General features: G+C 28.5%; 4 protein-coding genes across 6 annotated transcripts; 2 read left to right on the top strand and 2 right to left on the bottom strand.

Annotated features, from left to right (window-relative positions):
- Positions 1 to 389: 389 nt before the first annotated feature.
- Positions 390 to 8085, top strand: LOC126845888 (E3 ubiquitin-protein ligase ariadne-1). Its single transcript, XM_050584878.1, has 10 exons — positions 390 to 943; positions 1442 to 1594; positions 1874 to 1945; positions 2044 to 2259; positions 2330 to 2551; positions 3185 to 3315; positions 5319 to 5523; positions 6356 to 6469; positions 6548 to 6660; positions 6744 to 8085. The coding sequence occupies exons 1-10, from the start codon at positions 737 to 739 to the stop codon at positions 6829 to 6831; spliced, it is 1521 nt and encodes a 506-aa protein (XP_050440835.1). The 5' UTR covers positions 390 to 736; the 3' UTR covers positions 6832 to 8085.
- Positions 8086 to 8709: 624 nt separating this feature from the next.
- LOC126845889 (zinc finger CCCH domain-containing protein 10-like) lies at positions 8710 to 11993 on the bottom strand. Of its 3 annotated transcripts, none has more exons than XM_050584880.1 (3): positions 11731 to 11993; positions 9838 to 10826; positions 8710 to 9498 (listed from the first exon to the last, which is right to left on the bottom strand). In XM_050584880.1, the coding sequence occupies exon 2, from the start codon at positions 10822 to 10824 to the stop codon at positions 9838 to 9840; it is 987 nt and encodes a 328-aa protein (XP_050440837.1). In that variant the 5' UTR covers positions 10825 to 10826; positions 11731 to 11993; the 3' UTR covers positions 8710 to 9498. The 3 variants fall into 3 exon arrangements, with proteins under 3 accessions (XP_050440837.1, XP_050440836.1, XP_050440838.1); XM_050584879.1 differs by having other exon boundaries at positions 9842 to 10826; XM_050584881.1 differs by having other exon boundaries at positions 10063 to 10826.
- Positions 11994 to 12176: 183 nt separating this feature from the next.
- Positions 12177 to 14627, bottom strand: LOC126845890 (protein SCO1 homolog, mitochondrial). Its single transcript, XM_050584882.1, has 5 exons — positions 14408 to 14627; positions 14050 to 14248; positions 13102 to 13299; positions 12631 to 12839; positions 12177 to 12457 (listed from the first exon to the last, which is right to left on the bottom strand). Exons 1-5 carry the CDS (start codon positions 14438 to 14440, stop codon positions 12260 to 12262), a joined length of 837 nt encoding a protein of 278 aa, XP_050440839.1. The 5' UTR covers positions 14441 to 14627; the 3' UTR covers positions 12177 to 12259.
- Positions 14628 to 14776: 149 nt separating this feature from the next.
- Positions 14777 to 16496, top strand: LOC126845891 (prefoldin subunit 2). Its single transcript, XM_050584883.1, has 3 exons — positions 14777 to 15112; positions 15189 to 15312; positions 16125 to 16496. The coding sequence occupies exons 1-3, from the start codon at positions 14979 to 14981 to the stop codon at positions 16308 to 16310; spliced, it is 444 nt and encodes a 147-aa protein (XP_050440840.1). The 5' UTR covers positions 14777 to 14978; the 3' UTR covers positions 16311 to 16496.
- The last annotated feature ends 1513 nt before the right edge of the window (positions 16497 to 18009 follow it).

Below are 18009 nucleotides of genomic sequence, written 5' to 3'. Positions count from 1 at the left end.
AACATTAATAAAAAAAAAACTCAATAATTTGTATATTTATTATTCAGTAGTTATTAATCAATTAGATTAATCCAAATACATAGGGAGTATTACTGTTCAGATTTGGTATTACCAAATTTACCATTAATTATTATATACAGGTTCACAGTTCTAGTCTATAGGTGATAAATCCACCAGATTAATTACGGTATCATTAAACACAATTCACAATCAAAACTCCGAAATATGCAGTGCTGCCAACGCTTGAGAATATAGTAGTTGAAGCATGAAACCCAAGGAGTTTATAGAGAACATTCGCTATTTGGCTCACACAAAGTAGATGACGTCACGGGGTCAGGAAACAACTGATTGCTACATGCTAGGCAAAATAAAATAAAATAAATAGTCTTTAAACCAGATAGATATTGTTCGTAAGAAAAAAAAACATAAATAAATATACATAATATATATATATATATATTATGTATATACATACACGTTTGTGTGTATATATGTACACATAATACATATATATAAATCTTTAGACTTAGTTACATAGATATACTAAGAACATTTTGTCAGTTTAAGATCTCCTGGCGCTCATCTGAACGAGATAGAAGTCAAATTACCAAGTGGCACTCTCAGCTCAAGTCTATCAAGAACAATACTCCAATAACGAAAAAAAAATTTTAATAGGTACAAAATAAATTAATCTTAAAATTTGTCTACTTGGCCATTGGACATAGGCCGTTGCGTTATGGATTCAGATGAGGATGCATTAAACGACGTAGATTCTGGTAACGAGTCCAGTGGTGACGATGTGGACTTTCCGATGGAAGTTGATGTGCGGCATGAACGGGAAAAAAATCTAGATGTAGATGAATTTCCTTTTGAAGTTTTGTCCACTGAAAATATTGTTCAGCACATGATTGATTGTATCAAGGAAGTTAACACAGTGCTTCAAGTAATTCTTTGCATGATTATTGACATAAGTATTCCCTTAATTTGTTTGTAGTTATCAATCTGTAGACTGGTGTGCAACCATCTCCACTTGTCTCTGTTGTTCGCTATCCTTTTTATTTACACATAATATGAATCACATTCTACATCTTTTATTATTTGTATCAAACGCAATCTTCCCCCAGTGGTACTTTCCTATAAGGCTCTTTTTTTATAGTCAATTTGACAAATCTATTGTGTCTAAAGGATTAATCTAAATATTTGACCTATCCGCTCATTACGTCTTTTTCTCGTCCTCTTCAGCCTTCCTTTACCTACTTCTGATATTCTCTCCAGTACCTCATTACTGGTTAATCTGTCCATCCAGTTTATCTTAAAAATTTTGCTACCACAATCTAGTTTGTTGTATTATATTTAAAAGTTAAGTTTATTAATAAATAGTAATAATAGTAGTTCATTGTCAAGTAAATATAACGGTACTCAACTTTGCGGTGGTTTTCAGATGCCGGCTACAACTACTCGTATTTTATTAAACCATTTCAAGTGGGACAAAGAAAAATTAATGGAAAGATTTTATGATGGTGATCAAGATAAATTATTTTCAGAAGCCCGAGTCATAAATCCATTCAAAAGAACACAACCAATCATACAAAGGGTATTTATAATTAAATATACTTATTTATATTTATACATTAAATATTCTTATTTTGATAATTTACATAAGATTAAATAAAAGTGTTAGTACTCATAGTATTAATTAAATTTAAAATTATCATATTACAATTTTTATCTTCTGTTATTTTTATGTTTTGTGTAGTAATTAGCAGTGTACTTTGTTCAATTTAATCAAAAACTTAGTAGCATAAATTATCTAATTATTTTGCATTAGTCAACGTATGGCAGTATTAATATCTACTTGTTTATTTATATTTAGCCATCGTCTACCCGAAGAGGTACTTCTGGGATGGAAGATTGTACTATATGTTTTGCAAGACTACCATCTAATGTAAGTTGATTTAATTTTATTGTAAGAGTTTAAAACAAATTGATATGATATTGTAATTATTTATATACCATTTTAAATTTGTTTTGTTATATCTCTAGTTGATGACCGGTCTAGAATGTAATCATCGATTTTGCGCTCAGTGCTGGACAGAATATTTGACGACAAAGATTATCGAAGAAGGTGTTGGTCAAACAATTGCTTGCGCTGCTAGCGGTTGTGATATATTAGTAGATGATGTCACAGTAATGCGATTAGTGAGAGACCCAAAGGTCCGAATGAAATACCAACACCTAATAACTAATAGTTTTGTCGAAGTCAGTTTATTTTATTAATTATATTTGTAACAAATGTTTTGTTTTATTCTAACCACATTTAAAATTATAGTGTAATCGATTATTACGTTGGTGTCCATCACCTGACTGCAATAATGTTATTAAAGCCCAATACATCGAATCAAAACCAGTCACGTGCAGATGTTTGCATGTATTTTGTTTTGTTTGTGGAGAAAACTGGCATGATCCAGTAAAATGTAATTTATTAAGAAAATGGATCAAAAAATGTGATGATGATTCCGAAACATCTAACTGGATAGCAGCTAATACTAAAGTAAACTATTTCAAACATGTATTATGCTTATTAATTTAATTATACATGCCAGGTTAGATAGGCTAGGTTAATTTGGGTTTACTTATTACCTATATATTTAATGGTTCATTAAAATTGAATAGGCCTATCATGGACCACTTAATAATGATTAAGAAACCATTATATGGCTAACTGAATTTAAAATAATAAAGTTCAACTACTTAAAAATAACTTTCAAGTTGTTGATATCTTAATAATTTTACGAGTTATATATGTCTATCGGAGTTGAGTTTTCTTTAATTTCAAGAAACAAATAATCAAGGTTAAGTTCAGTGGTCTTAAAATTATTTTTTTTAAAACTTCCACTTGTGCCATTAGGTTAACTAAAACAAATTTTTGTAACATTGTTCCACTTGCCCTTGACGTATAAGACGTAGAGAGTTTAAAAAAGTTACCTCCAATTCCAAAAAAAATATTGGTTCTTAAAAAATATATTTTTTAAACTTTGGTTTAATGACCTCATTACTTCCCCTCTAAATCCTTTACAAAGGGTGGATAACGGCATGCTTATGGTTTGGCTGGCTTGATCTAATAGAAATGTCTAGTTTTTTCAATATACGGTAATGTATTAATAAGTATTTTTTTTTTTTTTAGGAATGTCCTAAATGTAATGTTACAATAGAAAAAGATGGTGGTTGTAACCATATGGTTTGTAAAAATCAAAATTGCAAGACCGATTTCTGTTGGGTCTGTCTTGGCCCATGGGAACCGCATGGATCATCATGGTAACATTATTAAATTTAAACCTAATAATAAATTAAAAAATAACACTGTGTGTACCTATGTCATTATACACAGTTAAAGTGAATACTTTTTTAATACAAATTGTATTAGTTGAATGATGTAGAAGAGCAAAAGAGAAAAACCGTTGATTTTCTATTGATGGGAGAGAATAGCGAAGTGTTATTATATTACTATTCTGTTTTATTCATTAGATTGCACATCAAAATCTAACTCACCAATTTGTCTGTATCCACCTGGCCATTTCCATTTCAATTAACAAGTGTTAAGATGATATCTTTTTTCCTTTTGACTATTTTTTTTTTTTTAAGTAGTGAATAGGTTTGCTGATGTACAGTATATTAAACATGTTGCTAGATATTTTGAAGGAACAATTTATATACATATTTCCAATTATTCATACTATATATTCATGCTGTAATAAACAAATGAAAAAACCTTAATTTGAAAATTGTGCACATCACCAGAGATGAATATTTATTAAATCTGTTAATTTAATTTGTTATTTAAATGGAAAACTTCACCACTTTATAGGTTACGGGTAAATATTGAGATCGAGCAGTAAAAGTTGTAGAGCTTTTTTTTTTATTAACTAGAGTAGATTGAAGCATAATATTTCAAAAAAAGTCCAAAATAGTTATTTATATATTATGTATATGTATATAAGTGTGTGTGTGTTTTCCAAAAATACTGTACTTCTTTTTCATTTTTTTCTAGTGGCCAAAACTGGTAAATCACAGACAAAACTATGGAACATAGGTACACGCTTGGTGCTATTTGTGTTGCGCTATAAATTAATTTCCTCCACTACCTACCAATAATTTTATCTATACTCAAGTGGTTATACTAACATTATATTAGTCAATAAGATTTCAATATACATTTCATTATTTCATATACATAATTTATTATTAGGAATTACCACAATTGGCTGCTTGAGCTGTAAAATAAAAGCATGATTATACATTTTAATTTTCTTATTCTCAAAGCCAGTTCTGGCGTAAGGTTAGGCAGGTTCAAAATTAATTTCAAGTTAGTTTAAATTAATAGCAAACAAATTTAACATACACTTTTAAAACACATTTTGTTACCATACTTACTTTTATTACTATCCTTAAAAAACCACGAAGAGTATTTATATTACTTTATTTATTAACAGTATAACACTTGAAATCCGATTAAATTACTCGTAGAATTTTTTTAGCGTAAAATGTCTGTGTGTTATTTTAAAATTATTTTACTTATTTGAAATTTTGACATTTCACCTCTTTTTGGAGTTGCGAATAATAAAAATATATACTTTATTTGTTTATTAGGTATTATATAAGGAGGCATGATAAATGAAATTGAGTTTTATGTATTTCATTAGTTTGATTATTTAATTCCTATTCAATCATAACTACACATCGAATATCACTTTGATATTGTTCTCATAATATTATATAGAACATTGTATTGTACAATTTCCAGAAAAATGTTTAAATAATACATTTGACCAAATTAACCCTACAATGACAAGGCGAGAGAGGGGTAAAGATATATGAAGTAGGAAAATTAAAAAGAGAAGTCATGAAATTATTTATTGTCCAAATATGTGAATTAAACAGTTTTTCTGATTGTAATATAGTTTTACGATTGATTGTCAATAATATTAATCATTTAATTTCCGCATAATTATTTTACAAATTTATGGGTTTCTTTATTATTTTTTTTTTAGTCATTATTTCTAAATGATAATATGTTTTTATTTTTTCCTTAATTAGCCCTAGTGTATGAAATATTTATTTTATTTTCATTAGTCATTTGTGATTTAAGTGATATTACTATTATTATGATTTTACTGACAATTGTGTGGACAGAATTTGAATATAACAGTTTTTATCATGTTCATCAATTATGTGGTGAATATCTAAGTTATTATCAAGTTACAATAGATTATGATATATATTTTTTCTTTGTTTTTTTTACGCGAGTTATAATTGTTTAGGTACAATTGTAACCGATACGACGAAGAAGAAGCAAAAGCTGCCAGAGACGCTCAAGAAAGATCCAGAGCTGCATTGCAGAGGTATCTTTTCTACTGTAATCGTTATATGAACCATATGCAATCTCTAAAATTTGAACACAAGCTTTATGCGAGCGTTAAAGAAAAAATGGAAGAAATGCAACAGCACAATATGTCGTGGATCGAGGTAAATATTACTGGAAACAGCAATGTTATTGTGACATATTATATAGGGTGATGACTTGACAAAATTGGATAAAGAAATGTTTACTCAAGAAATATAGGAAGGGAGGGTAAATCCTGAGGTCGAGTAGAATTTTTTAACCATTTGGTGTATACTATTTTTATCAACAATTGGATATTGTTAAAATTCTGTTCGTCAGTTTAAAATTAAAACTATTTTTTTTATTTTAACCCTTTCAGTCCAGACTTTTTTATGTGGAAAAAAAATATAATAGCGTCTTTATCAAATTTTTTTTGTTTAAAGAGAGATTTATTAAAAACATTGATAACATATAATCAATATTATATTTTATTCTGGTTCTAACAATTTTACGAATTCAAAGATACCGCTAGATCCTGTAAGGTTAATCTAAACGGAATGAAAATTAATTAAAATGTATGTACAATACAATGTACAAGGGGACTAAAAAGGGATAAACAAAAAAAATTAATTTACGGCAACTTTTGATAGATTTTCTAACTACTGTAATCGTGTATAAATATGTTTTAAATAATTTTCCTCATTGTACAAATTCAAACTGTAAAGACTGTAAAATATAATCTAATACAAATTTGAATTAACTTTTCAAACAATATATTTTTTAGAAAATTCTTATTTAAAAAACCAGTATTTTTTCAGCTAACGCCAATTCTCAAGTATGAATTAGTCTTAAAATAAAAACAGCGACCATATCATTGTAAACAATGGGTTATTTTAATTAATGCTATTATTTTATTCATTATTATATTTTTTTATACTGATAAAAGATCGTTTAAAATGTAATTATGATTTTCAGGTTCAATTTTTAAAAAAAGCTGTAGATATACTTTGCCAGTGTAGACAGACACTTATGTACACTTATGTATTTGCATACTATCTCAAGAAAAATAACCAATCTGTACTTTTCGAGGTAATTGATAATCCATTTTGTTTAATTTATTACTGAAAAAATATATATGTACGTAATTTTAAATTTGTCCAAATTTAGGATAATCAACGAGATTTAGAAAGTGCTACAGAAATTTTATCAGAATATTTGGAGAGAGATATTACTTCGGAAAATCTAGCAGACATTAAGCAGAAAGTCCAAGATAAATATCGGTAATATGGACTACCTATCAACATTAGATAATCTTTTAAAATAAACAAATTAATATAATATATATTTTGTTATTATTATTTAGTTATTGCGAAAGTCGAAGAAAAGTATTGCTAGAACACGTTCACGAAGGCTACGAAAAAGATTGGTGGGATTACACAGAAAGATTGTGAACTAGTCACATACATCCGTGATATAGATTATAAATAATAAGTATACATAAAAAACAACACTTACACACACTCACACAAACATGCTTTAAATGTTTTTTTTTTAACTCCTGTAAACAACGTAAAACAATGTACTAAAAACTCTGTCGGAGATTTAAAAAAAAAAAATACAGAACAACTGTAGCTTTATTTACTAGATAATTATTAGTAATAAATCTATTTGTAATTTTTAAGTAGAAATTATCCTCGCTCTATCTGTATCTTATATATTACTACTATTTTTTGTCTAAGGTTTGGCCTTGTTAATTTCCAATGTCTTGAGTTCTTTTACAGGAATATCATGTGTATATTTTTTTTGTCCTAAACTTTTAAGTTTTTATTATTAATGTTTAATAGAGTAAATTCAGAATACTATTGCTCGTTATTTTAAACATAAGTTAACTAAAATAATTAATATAGAATTCATTTTCTATTATACCTAATCACTGAAAATAAAAGCTATTTAAACAAAACAACGATTTGTAAGTAAAATCTTTGAAAGAAGAGTTATTACGCGGTCATTTTATTAAACATGGCTTTATGTGTACTACTTCACAGATCGGTTATAATGGTTTTACTTTGGTTGCCAATCGCAATATAATACAAATTACAAATGGGGCAAAGAGACGGGTGGACAGTTTGACGTATATAACGTGTACTTGCAAGGATAAAACATTTTAAGATTAAGTTGGCCGTTTATTGTGGTTTTAAATTATTATCTCATTACATTTAGAAATTAAATAAATCAATTATTTTGCTAAACGTTAAAAAAAAAAACTGGAGTACGGTTTTCAGGGGCGGTTCTAGGACTCAAATTTCATACGGGCAATTTCTTTATTCTTTATACAAAATGTAGTTAAACATATAATGTTATAATAAATTATAGGTAATATAAACTATATTTTTATAATTCATACATTCTGGTACGGGCAGCTGCCCACCCTGCCCGTACGCTAGAACCGCCACTGACGGTTTTACAGTTTAACTCAAAAACTAACGATTACACTGTAAATTAGATTTCACCATGAGATAGTTAATTTATTTCACTTGGTGGTGATTGTGATGTCACGCACTGCCAGTCTCCATTTTAGATTTATGTATTATGTATATATTATACGGTTTGACTTATATATTGTACAATTTATAAAATGTCTCATACCATCAGATTATATTCATTATAAAATGTAACATACAATAAATAAAATCTATGAACTCTCATTATGTTTTTTTTTGTTTAGTTACCGACAATAATATTATTGATTTATCATAGAAAAGTTGTGATGATAATTAAAAAAATTCAACAATTGGTTGTTTAAAAAAACAAATATTATAACCCATTATTCTGATTCACAATTAAACATACGACCATGTGCCGATACACATTGCATATAAGGTTGATTCAAATTTTCACTTTTTTTTAATCTTTTAAAACGCGAGTATGCCACATTTTAACTGAATTAAACAATAATAATAATAATGGAATTATTATTTTATATTTATTATTATGATATAGACGAAATAATTGTTTTACTTTATTTATAAGTTCCAATAAAATTATATCCAACAAAATTTTGATTTAAATCATCGATTTTAATATTTTTATTACTTAACCATTTGGGCACTATGTTTGGTATTTCAAAGGCTTTGCAAAATTAATGTTTTTATCGTTCAATTCAGTTGAACTTTGGCATACTTATGTTTTTACAGATAACAAAAAAATTGAGAGGGTGCCAGTTTAAAAATATCAAAAAAGTGAATATTTAAAACCCTGGTGCGTATGTTAAGGAAAAAGATCACACCTTAAAAATGTATGAATTAATTAAAAATAAAATAGAACATAGGTAATGATGTTGGATAGTTTATTAATGATATAAAGTTACAATTCAATTTATTTCTTACACCGAGAAGTAACTGACAGATTTTTTTTGCATATCCTTGAACGGAATCATAGGTCTGTTTCGAATGAAAATAATTATGATAGGCTCCAGTGACAAAATAAGGAAAGTCATTTGAGAGGACGACGATGATGATGAGTTGAGTGTACTTTTGCAGTACCTTAACTATTTGCACAACATAGCTTGCGCTAATATAAGTTTAATATTGTAAAATTTTTATCTACTTTTGACCATAAGTAAGTTTTGCAATTTAATAACTTAACTTTTTATCTACCTCTTATAACCAATTTACTGACTAGTCAATAAGAAAAATTCTGAGTCAATTAAGTAAAACACACTACTGCAAAGCCAGTATCTCTTAATATTAATTACATAAAATGAGATATTAAATCTGTTTATACGTACAATATATTTATACAATTTAAATAGTATTTAAAGCTATATTTTCGTATCTACTAATATGCCGTACTGTATTTTAATAATAATAGCAATTAAAAAAAAAAAAAAAATACAATTATCATGAAATTTAGTTTATCTGTTGTCAAAAATTTGATGTACTTCTATTAATTTTACAACTCACATTATTTTATTTTATAAGTTTACATAAAACGGGTGATAAAGGAGTTAAAAAAGAAAAAAATTATAATACGTTCCTATTGAAATATAAATCATACATTCTTTGTTTTGTTAATGTCAAATCTCTATTAGTAATGTTCCCATTCTCATTGTTCATGAACTGAAACAATACAAACATACAAGTGTAAGTTTATAACAATTAATGTCAATAATTAGGAATAATTTAATCAGTCCATTTCATCTGGGCAAATTTTGACTGCCATGCCCACGCCCCTGCCAAGATGAAATAGATATTCTAAATTGCCGCATATATAAAATCCCTTCAAAAAGGTTTTGCAAAAATAATGAAATTTCTGGAATGATCAAACTAAAAGATGTCCACAAAAGGTAAAATTATAATTATGATAGGAGTCACAACATGTTAATAAATGTTGTAAAAATGTAAAAGCAATTCGAGACTTGTGAGTGAAAACAGAAAAACTAAATGGTAGGAACATACCTACGGTTGGATATAGTGTTGGGCCGATGTTGATCTGCCAATAGGATAAGATACCAAAGGCTGCGAGTTAGTCGACTGCGGCAGGGGCGGCGGGCCAGATCCAGATACAACAGGTGGTATCTGAATCGGAGCCATGGAGACGGTAGCTATGGACACGGGCGTGCCGGCCGCAGCCACCGCCGCCAAGCTGACTGGGACTGTGGTCACGGTGCGTATAGCGCTCACCATTTGCTGGGTGCTGCGCAGGGGCGCTTGTTCATTAATGCGCAGCTGTGCGTTTTGTTCCAACAAAAATTCGTTAGTTGCCTGCAGTTCCTCATTACGCTTTTTCAATTCGGCCACGCGCTTGCGCAACATCTCCACTTCGTCTTGCAACAACCAGTAAGGTTGTTGTTGCGTAGACCCGGGCGGAGCAGCAGCAAATTCCATGTCGCGACTTGGGAACGGACGCCCTAGCGGCATTCTGTTGTCGAAATCATAGCGCCTGCGCTTGGGATCGGGTTCTTCATCATATTCAAAACGCCTGCGAAACGGTTCGTTGCCGAAGTTAGGTGGCATTGTTGGTGGTTGTGGTGCGTTATAAGGACCACTAGGACCTCTAACGGGTATGTCATGCGGTTGATCTACATGTCGGAATTTACAATGCGCTTGACTGCGATGGCAATTGCCTTTCAAGTAGTCTTTGCAAATAGGTATGTCCTCAGAAGAGGGCGCGCCGCTCATTTCTAAGGTTCTCAGAACATCCGGTGCCATGCGTCCGGTTTGATTATAGTATTCCTCATCCTCTCGAGAACAATGAATGAACCGACAGTCATGGCGACTGCACTTGCCATTTTGAAAGTCGTGGCAAAATACATATTTACGCTTATCCTCTTCTATCGGAGGATGAAAGAATTTGCAAGATTTGCCTCTATTGCAAACATTGCGCATGAAATCGCGGCACACATTGTCTGGAGTATCCGATTCTAGATCCTTTTTCCCTTTCATCCCTGCGATTTTAGATCATTATTAAATATTAAATATTATATTATATATAAATTTAATAAATGGCTAATCAATTATTAATGGTGGAAATAAGGGGCTCATTCTTCCAAAATGTTTTCAAGCGCCTTAGTATTTACATTACCACCAATGTTGTAAGAAACACCATTTGGTGGTCAGTGTGTTAATATGTCCGAGTAATTAATAATAGGAAACTTATTTTTCTATTTTTTTCTCAATTCAGAATTTCTGTAGAATTTATAGTTTTTATATATGCGAATTGTAACTATGGATGTGATTTGGAATATAACTAGATGTACCAGTGAAAATTTGAGTCGACATTTGGACACATAAAAGTTCAGTTGTAAACATTTTTTCTTAAAATTATCTTTTGAGTAATAATTTTATAAATAAAAATTATTTTAGTCTATAGTAATATCGTTGAATAAGTAGTTTAAAAAAAAGAATCAATATATAAATAAATTGCTTAGAGTATTATTATTTTTTAAAGTTATTATTGATATTACAATTGGATAGAGCTGCAGTCAAATCTGTTCACTTAGCTACTATACTGTCTAGTAACATACTAACACAACGTATATATATTATACATAAAAGTGTATAGGTATTTTACCTTAATCTGTTCTAAACTTCAGTAAATCATTAATAAACTCGGGTAATTCGCATTTTAATCATCAGAGAGTAAACTAATAATGGCACATAAACTATGCGGTTTATACAATTTAAGTTTATAGCCAATAATGCGCAGTTACAGAGTACTAAGTGAAATTCAACGTACGATTTTATCTTTGAAAATTGGTTTTTCATCTTGCGCATTTAATATTATCGACCATTTTGAAAATACTAGTGACATTATCAATAATTATTATAAATTAATATTTAATACTTTACCTTCGAGATTAATATATTACATAAAACAAAATACGAAACTCCAATCAATACACCTTTTGTTTACAAGCGGAAACGCATACTATGTGCAGTAACAATGCATAATATGATTAATATTATAAAATAACGGATTTAAATAAACTGTTAAATAAAAAAAAATTACAATATGTCAATCAGAGGGTATTTTCCCAATTGAATGGAAAACAAAATACAAATATTATTATTTTGTCATTTACAATTGTTATAAATTCCAGATTTTTGAGGAAAATAAATAATAAATAATAATCAATGACCTTTTAGTCCCTGGGCGTGGCTTAACGCGATGTAAACAAAGTATTTTTTTCTTCCAAGGATTTGTATAAAATGGAAGCAAAGGGAAGCATTATTCAAAATAATGAAGCAATAAGCTTTTATAGCGTTGTTTTTTTTTATTATTATTTATCAACGATAACAGACAGATGTAGGATACAGAAAAAGCTAATGTTATTATACTAGGATTATAATATATATATAAAAAAAAAAAAATTGATTTTTAAAAAATGTTCGTTTTGTTAGTCAATGCATTGATCTTGTTCATAGTATTAGTCAGCAATGATCCTTTTTCTTGTTTGAACTTAAACATGTGCATTAATATATGTTCGACTATTTCTTCGGCGGTTTTATTTTGTCCAAAGTAATCAATGAATTCGCCTTCTGGATTGACCAAATACATTATGATGGTATGATCGACCTGTAAAATATATTTACAAAATCGATTGAAAACTCATTTTTTTTTTTTAAAGAAATCAGTGAAACCTGTCTTGAGACAGAATCGCACGGGACCATACACAATTTCTGCTTAGTACAATCTTTCGTTTTATTCAGTGTTCAACTTAAGACAGGTTTCACTCAATCTGCACTCACTATGTAATCATTGTCCAAGTCTTTTTTTCCTGGACTATAATATACTCGGTACTTTTTGCAAACATTTTGGATTTGTTCGGAAGTTCCACTTAAACCAATGAATTTTGGAGAAAATTCTTTAATATACTTTTCTACAATTTTAGGACTGTCTCTTTCCGGATCAACTGTAATAAATATACCTTGGATGCCGGTATTCATTTCTTGCTTTTCTAAAAAAAAAAAACAATGATTAAACCCCTGATTTGGGACAATTCTTCAATAAAGTTTTTTTTTGTTGTCAACTCATATTGATTTAAGACAATATTTCATCATAGAACCATTTCAGCTATTTAAATAATAGTTTATAAATAAAAATTGCACGACTATCCGAAAGACAAATCGGGAACTGAAACATGTGTTTTTAGCCATTCTGCCACGGCCTCTACACAATATTTGAATGATTAAATATCAAAGGTAATTACATTTGCTTACCAAGATTGTCAATAACTAGGGCCATTTTTTCTAATTCATCGGGACATATATCAGGACAATGGCTGAATCCAAAATATATAAGCATCCATTTACCCAAAAACTGTTCACTATTTACAATATTGTTCGATCCATCAACTAGTTCAAAAGGACCACCGATTTTAGCCTTGCCCAATTGTTTTTTTCTTTCGCGCCTTTGTTCTAAAAAAAAAAAACAAAAAAATGTAATTTGAATTAAATTTATACATACAAAATTGCTTTTAAAATTAAAATGAAGTTGTTAAATATTGGTTAGATAATAATATGCTTGAACTAATCTAACTACATAGTTATATTTTTGAAAATTAATTCAAAATAAAAATATGTAACCTAGGATTTATCTAATGACTCATGAGTTAATTTTAACCGTGAATAACGAGGAATATCTTATTTTCAATAATTTTATGCATGAGAAAGAAATCAGTTCAATTCAATATTTAAAACAATTTTAGATTGTTAATTGTACCAGTTTGGCCTATCAAAAATGGCCTTTACAGTATCAAATTTCAGATTTTTGTGGTCCGGGACAAATTAACCCGTTGACCACTATTGTGGAGTAAAAATTTACTCCTGTGAAACTTATTGTGCACTTAAAATCGTATTCAATATCTATAAAATTATGATGAATAGAATTGTGAAGACGTGCAAACCTGCTAAATACCTTATAAAATTAATACCTAGACTTCTTTTCAACGAATTAATATAAAATAATATTTTTTAAAATCGAAAAAGTTGGTGTTTTTACTTTGTATAAATATTTTGTAACTTTTAAACTTCCAGTTTAAAACTTACTTATTTCTCACTTGCTTATTTAAGTATTAACATGTTTCAAATGGATAATGAGACCATAAAATAACCTAAGGCAATAGTCTATGAAGTATATTATTTTATTAATCCACTGTAATTGATTACTTTCATTTTGTTCTTCTTTTAAATACAATAAGTATGCAATCATGCCAGATCCCAAAACACCTGTTATCATAAGGTTCTTCCAGGTAATAGGACCTCGTTTACCAACATCGTTTTCCTTGCGTTTTGGTAGTTCTATCCGTTTGTTTGGTTCCTTTGCTGCATTGCTGTAGTTCAATTGAGCTATACGTCTGATTTGAAACTGGATACAAAAAAATATATATAATATATTATACATATATAAATTATGAACATTATTAATATTACATGTTATAAATTTATTTCAGTTATTTATAGAGGAATTAAGTTAAATATGTAAATTAAAATTCAAGTTATATTCGTGAAAAATGTAGGTGTTTACTTTTTGATAAAATCTTCTAAGACTACACGACATCCTGGTTTAACAATGCTTTTAAAAGACACTAAATTAAAAAATATGAATAAAACACTTTTTATGAGCTTAGGTATTATTTGTTGTAAACTATAATGGAAATTGCCCAATGTTATGAATTATATGTTAAATAAATAAAAATACTTCTGTGCTCAAAGCTAAGTACATTTTAAGCCCTTTCAACCGAGCCTCGGATTTTTATCATAAAAAATTTATCAAAAGTTATCAGCCGGTTATGGTCGATTTGGTTAGTGATAACGATAGAAGGTAGTAACCGCTAACCACATAACCTATAACAATTTCATTCAAAATAATTTTATCAAGTCTTCCGAAGAGTAGTTTGAGTTTTGACTAGCAAATGCTGCATGATATCAGAGAAGAACATATTTGTTCGTTTTCAACTAAGTTTAAGAACTCTGAACTTTAAATAAAGTATATTAAATTTATTTTTAATGTGAATTGAACGTATGCACTTACTTATTTCTGACGTTAAGAACTGTTAATTAAATTATACCAATAAACGTTAAGATCAAACTTCGTTATGGAAAAATTAGGTAGAAATAAAAAACCCACCGAAGAAGAAATCATTCAAAGCACTTTTAATGCCTTAAGATTAGAACAAAGACAACTAGCTACGAAGTTATCTGAAATCGAACTTGATTTGAACGAACACAAGTACTTATTGTTTATTCATCCAAAACATTTGTTACCTCTGTACCTAATACTTTAATGTATAATTATTTTTTTTCAGTGTTGTTATTGAAACTCTTAACAAATTGGATGGCAAAAGGAAGTGTTTCCGAATGATTGGTGGGGTATTAGTGGAAAGACAAATTAGCGATGTACTACCAACCCTTATCAAAAACAGAGGAGAGGTTTGTTTAATTTTACTAATTCATTTTTTATTACCTCTTACACTGTCCAAGACGAAATATGTAAATTAACTGGGATAATTGAACAATCCAAAATATGTCTATAATACCACTGATTTTTGATACTTTACATTATAACAGTAAAACTATTTTCACATTCTTTCTTTTCATTCCCATGTGTTTGCATTTTAGATTGGGATTTCGTGTGAAACAACAAAATCAAATATAACTTATCACACTCGTGAATATATATTTTTTCAATGGAGTTTTTTATATCTGCCTTTATATAAGCAGATTTTATGTTAATAGGTAGAGCATATCGCCATCATGCCAAAAGTGACTAAAAACACAAAAGTGTTAAAAAGTGACTATGTGCAAAAACATGTTTAAATGACCTATTTTGATGAAGTAAATGATTTAAACATAATTTTTCACTTGGTTATTTTTAATACATAGTTACTTGGTATTAAGGCGTAGATATAAATTAATTTCTGTAACTTTAATTTCATCATAATTCAAGAATGCTAGTCCCCTTATTTTTTCAAGTCTTGACATTTGTGCTGCACGTATTGACTATACTATTACAATAACTTAATGCTTTTTTAAAAATAAATAGTTAATAAATTGATTAAACTTCTGTTCTTGGATGATTTGATTTTAATAGGTAATGAATAATTTCTATAAATAAATTTATATACATTTTTACAGACAATTTAAAATAATGTTACTATAATATGATTAATACTTCTTATAGTATTAATAGTAAAGCTCTTTTCCATTTGAGTAGTACATAATATGTATTTTAAACATTTTAGATGAGTAAAATCGTGAAAACTTTAAACGAACAACTTACTAAAAAAGGTACTGAAATCAACGACTTCAAAACTAAGCACAATATACAAGTAAGAGGTGGATTTATGGAACCAACAGAAATGCCTGATAAACAAGCTGAAGAAAAGAAAACTGAACAAGGGAGTTCTGTAATAGTTAACAATGTCTGATCTTAAGGATTTTTATTTTTTTTAAGCAACTCAATAATTTTGTTCATAATTCATATGTGCATTATTGTAAATTCTTTTCTTTGTATAACATTGGAAGAACTTAAATTAGTTTTTCAGTAACAACATTAATATGAAAAACTATTACTAGATGTAATCTAACATTTTTATTATAAAGTTTATTAATAAATGTTAACTTCCTAACAATATATAGTTATTCTATTATTCTTAACATTGATATAAATTACCATTATACATTATTATATGTATAAAAACAATTTTCATATTTTAGCTTGCTAAAGCCAGAATTTCAAAAATAAATGTACTAAAAATAGTATTAAGAAATGAACTTATATTATACATTACATTTTACAATACATTTAACATTGCACACAGAAATTATTAATTATTTCTTTTAAATTTTATTATGACTCGGTTAACATGTTTATGTATTTTGTTTTACTTTTTGAGTTATAGTTTAGAAGTTGTTTAATGAGATAACTGAAAATAAGAATCTAATTTAGAATTGGTATCAAATAAAGAGATGTATTTTCAGATTAACACCTAAATGCGCCATAGTTATCTGAGCCGCGTAAACAATGTTTAAGAATAATGATAGTTTTATTTAAAATTATCATAGCACAATGCATCGATTTTTAATATATGCTATCGTTATAAAATATGTAGTCAATGTATAACTGATAGTAATTAGTAAGTTAAAATAATATAATTGATTAGTATATATTTGTAGGTATAATTTAAATAATATTATTTTCAAAACAAACAACTATAACTAAAGAATATAAAAGTAAAAGTATAAAACCTAGGACAAAATATGTAATGATAATAATAGGTAATAAACACAATACTTACAACACTTACTTTACTCAGGCCCGTATTTACGAAAATTGCCGCCAGGGGCAACATAAAATTTGCCGCCCCCCAAAAAAATATTTTGAAAATTATTTTTTTTTTTCAATACTTTTAGGTACATATTTTACCTAAATCTTTAATACTTATTATAATATCTTAAATACTTAGAAAATGTTCATCGCATTCGCTTATATGTAAAAAAAAGTATTTTTATTGGGTAAAATCTGTCAACCAATTGCTAAAAATATATTTTTTTTGGAACATTTTTATTATCCGTTTATTATTATTATTATTTTGTCGATTGTAGACAATAATACAGCTAGTGGTTCGTAACATTTTTCTAAAATACAAATTAAAAAAAACATTACATAAAATGGGTTGATTTTTTTTAATTACATTTTTTAAATTAATTTTGCTTAAAAAATTTTGCCGCCCCTAAGACATGCCGCTAGTAGGGACAACTGCCCCTCCGAGCCCTCCCTTAAATACGGGCCTGACTTTACTCCTTAATAAGTGGGTGGATAGGATTCCAAAGGTAATGAAAATATTTCCATTATATTGTTATTTACAGTTTATGGGTAACTATAGCAAAACATGTTTATAGACTGACGATCAACCCTATATATAGGGTTATACTTGTATCCTATGTACGCCAGTACTACTACTACTCACTTACCGCTTAAGTATAATACTTTCTTACTGTATCTACTGGTTTCAAAATTGAACCTACTATTCACAGATTTGCATCGATGCGTTTATTTAAAAGTGATTTTATCACTTTCATCATAATTTCTATAGACCTGTGACCTCCCCGACCCCACTGTACTGG

This window comes from Adelges cooleyi, unplaced genomic scaffold (genome assembly GCF_023614345.1).
Source record: "Adelges cooleyi isolate 19-005CV unplaced genomic scaffold, UGA_ACOO_1.1 ACOO_flye_CR_arks_rails_tigmint_CR_PRNA_8, whole genome shotgun sequence".
Classification (NCBI taxonomy): Eukaryota; Metazoa; Arthropoda; class Insecta; order Hemiptera; family Adelgidae; genus Adelges; species Adelges cooleyi.
This window is presented reverse-complemented; position numbering and strand designations above follow the sequence as displayed.